The sequence below is a fragment of the Magnolia sinica genome, chromosome 5 (assembly GCF_029962835.1).
Source record: "Magnolia sinica isolate HGM2019 chromosome 5, MsV1, whole genome shotgun sequence".
Taxonomy (NCBI): Eukaryota; Viridiplantae; Streptophyta; class Magnoliopsida; order Magnoliales; family Magnoliaceae; genus Magnolia; species Magnolia sinica.
Window position 1 is genome coordinate 7052092 of NC_080577.1, and position 7448 is coordinate 7059539.

The following is a 7448-nucleotide window of genomic DNA, read 5'->3' on the forward strand; positions in this document are numbered from 1 at the left end:
GTCCCTACCTAACTTAGGAGGCTAGCTTTAGGGAAAATGGTTCACTAAAGAAGTTAGTAAAGTTAAGAGTAGGTTTAGAATCGAGAATATTCAACCATCCCTTCTAAACAAAAAAGGTGTCTCATATCTCATTTTCTTTATCACATCTCAATTAAGCTCAACTTACATTCTACTCCACATATTTCTAATATATCTACATTATTAAATTGCACTTTTAATTTTTTTTCTTTTTCTTTTGCATTTCTTTTTCTTTATTATATTCATCTATCTGGAATCATTTGACTCTGCAAATTAAGGCTATGATATTTTTATTTTTACTTAGTTTGATTCCTTGTGAGTTATGCAAAGCATAATTAGATATATAATGTCGAATTTTTGCTGAATCTTTTAAAAAATCATAAAATTTTATAAAGTAGAGATCACATGATGTGTGGGTAGAAAAGGTTACCTAACCATTTCCTCTTCAGAAACAATTGTCGCTAATCAACCATAGATTTGCTTGAGTCAAATTTTTTTATAATTGCCCCGACCCATAAGCAACTCTATGGTTTTTAGTCAATCATAGATTCCGTACTTCATTTGGCTAGTGGCAATTCCAAGAATAAAAATCCATACGTTTTTACATCCGAGTCAATTCCACACCCATCTTTACAGTTGATAAGCAGAAGTGAAAGCTAGTGAGACACTTTTACAAGGAAGAGACCTTTCACAAGGAGCTACTCTGGGATTGGTCTGTGCTCACATTTTCAACTGGTTGGATAGTCCTATTTAAAATTTGGATTTTGCTTTGTCGCTGATGGGGCCTGTCACACTAACAACAGTAGAACTTACACCACTATATATATTGGCTTCACCATGGAAAATTCACTCTACACCAAAGGGAATTGTGTCCCGTGAGTTTTTATGTGAAATATGTATTCCTGCCATTCCAGCCAACCATATGATGGCTAGCTATGAGTCCGGTGAGACACACCAAGGGAAACAATTGAGAGGGGGGCGCACACTCATAATTCTGCACGGACGGCCTGGGTCAATCATAATGAGTATGTGAAGTTTGGACCGTTCAGCCCCTTTATCTGCATTTGATGATGGGGTATGCATATAACCGTCATTTTGCACATCAAAAGAGCCCCGGTGAAATCAAGGGTGCTTGTTTCTCCCTTATGTTTTGTTTGCTGTGGCCCACCTGAATCACAAATTATACTGAATTTCAGGACCTTATTCTAACATGATGTGACCCATCTGATGGTTGGAATTGATATCAACAGCACATTACAATGAATTGAAGCCTACCCCATGTGGCCTATTCAGTGCCCACGGGTCATTACAGTTCATTGGGTGAGAGAATACTATGAGATTTGGTCACATTAAACGTTTCAATCCACTTCTATAGAAGAGGAAATTATTACAAAGTAACAAACCTAGGTACACGGATAACCTAGGTACACGGATAAAAGGATATGCATAAGCACATCTGACACTAACCAAGTACATGAGCCTTGTTTATTTAATTAAGGCAAGCATCTTTTTAATGACACACTATAATTCATATCTTCTTCATTAACCATCATACAATCAAGGATAAACTTCGATAATCGACCGCAAACCCAAGACAGGTAGTATCTTGTAGTCAGAGAAACCAGCGTCAATGAAGATTTTCTGCCACACATGTTCTTCCCTCTCCTTGCCTGTTGAAGCCAACATCATCATCACATCGAAGCAAAGCTTTGTCTCCATTGACTTGTAATCATCTGTGTCGCCATTCACAACTGTTTCTAGTAAGATCACCTTCCCTCCATCTTCTTTAGTTGGAATTACCTCTTTGCACCGTTTTAATATCTTCACGCAGTCATTATCACTCCAGCCGTGTAGGACTGACTGTAAGCCATTTTCACAATGATTAGAAGCCATTGCTAGATATAAAATGGGCAGGTTTGGATCAGCCCAATTGCTTGACTACAGCCCATTAGTTTCTGGCACTAGCAGTGGTGAAGAAGAACACATACAAGGCAGCAAGTGTGTTGAGCATGGTTCTAAAACGCGTTGACACAACTCAAAGACTTGTTGAATCAATGCGATTACTCAAAAGAAAAGATGTTGGCAGTTCCACTCAAATTCTCACCTTTCTAGCAAAGCAACAACCTTAACAATGGATGCACATGCAATGATGTTTTTACGACAAACTATCTAATTAATATGGAATTTACATTCCAACACTATTGTCAAAAAAAGTTTTCAAAAAGCTTAATTTTTACAATGTCCAACATAATGATTATATGAAATTCGCCCCAAACATTAGTTGCAAAACCAAAACTTAGACGAAGTGCATAAAAATCAGACTCATTTGTGATTCTGATGGAGCATATCAAGGGAAACAATTTAGAGGGTGATCATTTCCCTGTACAAAGTTTCGGTCCACCTGAATCATAATCGTGAGTGATTTTTTCAGTACTTGGACTAAAATGAGGTGACCGACCTTGTGGTCGGGGTGGATTTTATTGTAAATGACATAGTGGGGGCCACCCAAGTAGCCGAATCATTTTCTAGATGGGTCATGGTCATAGAGTTTGTTTGGACAAATAAGTAGCGGTAAAGTACCTTGAGGAGAAGAGCGTCCGCAGGGGGGATCGACTCGAACATGTTCCCTCCAACCACATCTATTTTCGTACTCTTTGGCACGTGAGCAATAACATGTGGTTGATCAAACACGGTGCATTTGACGTGTGGGAACGCATCAGCGATGGCGCGAGCTACAGCACCTGTCCCACCTCCAACATCGACCAACGACCGTAACCCGTCGAAAACCTGACCATACTCTTTAACGACAATGCTAATGATGAACTGTGCATCACTGGCCATGGAATCGTTAAATAAGCAATTAATCTCAGGGATCTCGGCCGCGACCTCCAAGAAACTCAGTCCGTTTGCTTTCTCGAAGGCCGTGGTTTCATTGCCTTGGAACCAACTACTTAAGAAATTCCAATTTGTGAGTAGAGAAGAGTCGAGCTCCTCTAACACAAAGGCTGACAAACTGACAGTGGCCTCTTTGCGGAGGAGGCTAGAAGGTGGTGTGATAACATACCCTTCTTCAACTCCGTTATTGCCGTTGATCTTTTCTACATCAAAAAACCCCAAGTGGACCAACAGACGCATCAGGCGGCTCATGTAAGGGGTTTTGGATGAGTTTATCTTTAGTGCAGCAACCAGCTCAGAGAGGGTCATTGGACGGCCATGATTGTGGATAATGTCTGGTATGCCCAGCTCAACAGCACACTTGAGGGACATGGAATTCACGTAATGATACAGATGGTTCCATACGTGGGCTTGGGCTTGCAACAGCTCATGGCCTCTCTCTCCTGAGTAGGGCGCCATCACTAACTCCCGTCTTTTACACCTGGAATCACAATAAATAAAAAATAAATAAAATAAGAGGATTTTAAAACACAATAAAGCTACGTACTCCTGATTGTTGGCTGTACAAACCAGATTTACTGGCTTTGCAAAGCCGCAAAATAACTTAGAAAATCTAATTCCTTAGAAGGAAGGAAGAGAGAAGATAACAAAACAGAACTTTTACTTTTTTAAGACTGTTTTACCACTGCTTCACTCTTGCTACAACCTTATACCCAAGGTGCCGTTTTATAGGCATTTGCATCAATTGTGAAATGACTATAATACTCCTATTGGATGTTTCAATCATTTAATGTTACTAGAAACCTATGTAGGCATTTCATCTTCCAAAACATCTAGTTGAGAATTGACTCGTACTGGCCTCATTGTATGGTCAAATTCCCTAAAGGGATTCAAACTTTCTAATATTCTTGGAAAATTTTTCGGACCAAAATGTCATTATTCTTGGCTCAATAGTTGTACAGTTTAGAGTGCTAAGTTACGTGTTATTTCATTTCCGAGAAAGTGATATGGACGGGAGCCTTTTTAGGGTAGGCAAGGCCCAACTCATGGGGGGCCCACATTAATGTATGTGTATAATCCATGCCACCCATCATTTTTGCCGTATCATTTTAGGGTTAGGGCTCAAATATCAGCCTGATCCAGAGCTCATGTGGGCCACATAATAGAAAATAATGGTGACAATGACACCTACTATTGAAACTTTCCAGGCTCACTGTAATATTTGTTAGAAGTGGACATTGCCCAAGTCAAGACTTTTTAGGCCCACGGCGAGCTGACTGACAAGGTGGATGGAACGGATCACCCCATTGTGAGCATTAGGCTATGGTACCAATGGCTATTCTTTCATTTGGTAGTAAAGAAAGTCAATAATAACAACGACGACCCATATGACCCATATAACGTGACAACCACCTATATAACATGACAATCTTGACCCTTGCCACATTACAATCATGACCCATATAACATGACAATCAGGACTCATATAACATGACAACCATGACCCTTATAAGGCCCACGATGGGGTGATCCGTTCCATCCACCTTGTCAGGCAGCTCGTCATGAGCCTAAAAAGTCTTAACTTGGGCAATGTTCACTTCCAACAAACATCGTATTGAGCCTAGAAAGTTTTAATAATGGGTGCCACTATCACATTATTTTCTATTATGTGGTCCACTAGAGGTCTGGATCAAGCTAATATTTGGGCCCTGACCTGAAAATTATATGTTAAAAGAGGATGGGCGGCATGGATTATACACATACATTAATATGGGCCCCATGAGTTGTGCTTCCCACGCCGGGCATGCCCATAAAGCTTTATATATATATATATATATATATATATATATATATATATATATATATATATATATATATATATATTATTTTTTAAATTTTCATTTATGTGGGGTCCATTCGGAAGATCCAAATCATCCATCGGGTTGGCCAGCTCACTGTGGACCCGAAGAGCCTTGCCTTTGGTAGGTTCCAATACACACATGCATCATAGTGGGCCTTAGAAAGTTTCAACAGTAGGTGCCATCACCATTACTGTTTTCTATGGTGTGGCCCACTCAAGAGATGGTTTTGGTTCAAATTTGAGCCCTAGCCCTAAAATATTCTTACCTACTGAGTGGAAGGTGTGGATTATACTCGTGCAACTGTGACCCTTATGACATTACAACCACGACCCTTACTTTGTAATGTATAAGGGTCATGGTTGGTAATGGCCGTGGTTGTCACGTGCTGAGCGTCGTCGTTTTCATGGGTAAGTATTGCGCCCACTGTGATGTATATATTTTATTCATGACGTACATTCATTTTGAATGATCATTTTAATGAATGAGCCCTTCATCCGGTTGGTAATCACCTTTTGAATGCTTTGTATGGTACATAAACATCAAGTGAACCCACAACGGTGAACGCTTCCAACTTGACTGTTTCCGGTGGTACTATCCACTTGAGTCTTGGATCTGCTTCATTTTCAGGATTCTCGTCCAAATAGGAGCTCGAGAAACTGATGGACGGACTGGATTTCACACGGAGACCTAGGTGGGCCCCATAGAACTTAGGAGTTACAAGAACTCCCTTCGAAAATGTTACAAGAAATTAACTCAGGGCCACAAAAGTTCTCGATCAAGCTGAAATTTGTTTATTTCCTTCTTTAATGTCTGTCTTAACTTGTGAACATGTTGGATCACAGATAAACATTACAGTAGACCTTACGGAGGTTTTAATGGTGGGCGTCACTCTCTCCACTGTTTTCTGTGGTGGGTTCCACTCGAGCTTTGGATCTGAATCATTCTTGTCTCATACCCTACATTGATATCTCCAAATGGATTGGCGGTGTGGATGCAACACGTACATCATGGTGGGTCCCACGTTACATGGCGACGTCACTTCAGTAGCTAGTCTCGCTACAAAACCTGTGAGTATCTGATCCGCGTCGGTAATTTGCTAGATGACATCTAACGTATTGCAATACAATACGATTTGAATTTGGCAGTTCCTATTGTGCAGATGTGGGGTCCACTCTGTGCATGCATATATCCAATCCGTCCATTCCTATTGTGCAGATGTGGGGTCCACTCTGTACATGCATAAATCCAATCCGTCCATCAGATGCTTCAGCAAATATGAACCAGGGCTCATGAATAAGGTGGGCTAAACCACAGCTGACAAGCTGGGAGTGAACGCCCATCCTTGATTTCAATCGAAGACCCACCATATTGTTTATATGGAATCCAGGCTGTTCCAACCCTTCATCTGGCCTGGATGAAAGGACAGCCAAACAATCATATCTTTTGCGATTAAGGTAGGGCACTGAGCATATCAAGGGCAGGCACCCCTCTCATTCTGCGCCCTCTTATGTACGGGTTGGATGCATGCATACATCAAGTGGGCCCCACATCTGTACTGTACCACTCAAATTCAAAGGCTAAAATCACCTACGTATCCTATTGCAATACGTATTATAGCAAACTCCCTCAGTGTGCTTGTAGTGTATGGAAACCTTCCCAAGCAACTTGTTGCATTTGAACTACCGTCACATACATCACCAATCTGGACGGTCCATTAAGGTCCATCCCACTTTTCTATCGTATAGGAAGGCCCTAAAGATCCGTAACTGATAGCATAGCAGGCTATCAGTTATGGGTCCACCAGATTAACGATGCATCTCAACCCACGTGAAAGGAGCCGTTAATCAGCACTTTGAGCCATCTATTTGTTAGGACATAACATGGATCGATTATGGTTCCAAATATCCGTTGATGGCTTAAAAAACAGAGTATTAAAGTAATACCATCTTGCACATGGATTAGTTCATCCGATGATGTGACTTTTACTGATAACCCATGATATGTGTGCTAGAACTAGTGGACGGCTCAGATTGATTGATTAAACTAACTATATGCCTTTATGCAAGTAGGAGCACTGTATTGTAGCATTTGATAGCACTAGATCATGAAATCGGAGTACTCTCTCTCTCTCTCTCTCTCTCTCTCTCTCTCTCTCTCTCTCTCTTCACATTCACATGCCTGAACTTGCAGGTTATTGGTTGAGATATAAACTAGGGATTTTAATTATACTGACCTTTGTATAACCTTAGGCTATGATACCAATGGCTATCCTTTCATTTGGTAATAAAGTAAGTGAACATATGACAATTAAGACCCATATAACATTGACAACTATGATCCATGACAACTACCACCCATATGGGCCCGCATTGATGCGTATGTATAATCCACTTCACCCATCCTTTTTGCCGTGTCATTTTAGGGTTAGATCCCAAATATCAGCCTGATCCAGAGCTCGTGTGAGCCACATAATAGAAAATAATGATGACAGTGTTACCCACTGTTGAAACTTTCCAAACTTAGTGTGATGTTTGCTAGAAGTGGACATTGCCCAAGTCAGGACTTTTGGGGCACACAGCGAATTGGCTAACATGGTACATGAAACGGATCACCCCATTGTGGGCCTTAGGATATGGTACTAATGACTATGCTTTCCTTTGATAATAAAGTAAG

General features: G+C 40.7%; 1 protein-coding gene across 1 annotated transcript; it reads right to left on the reverse strand.

Moving 5' to 3' along the window:
- Positions 1-1488: 1488 nt before the first annotated feature.
- LOC131245294 (trans-resveratrol di-O-methyltransferase-like) lies at positions 1489-3603 on the reverse strand. The gene is made up of 3 exons (XM_058244642.1): positions 3484-3603; positions 2599-3394; positions 1489-1878 (listed from the first exon to the last, which is right to left on the reverse strand). Exons 2-3 carry the CDS (start codon positions 3370-3372, stop codon positions 1576-1578), a joined length of 1077 nt encoding a protein of 358 aa, XP_058100625.1. The 5' UTR covers positions 3373-3394; positions 3484-3603; the 3' UTR covers positions 1489-1575.
- Between the last annotated feature and the right edge of the window lie 3845 nt (positions 3604-7448).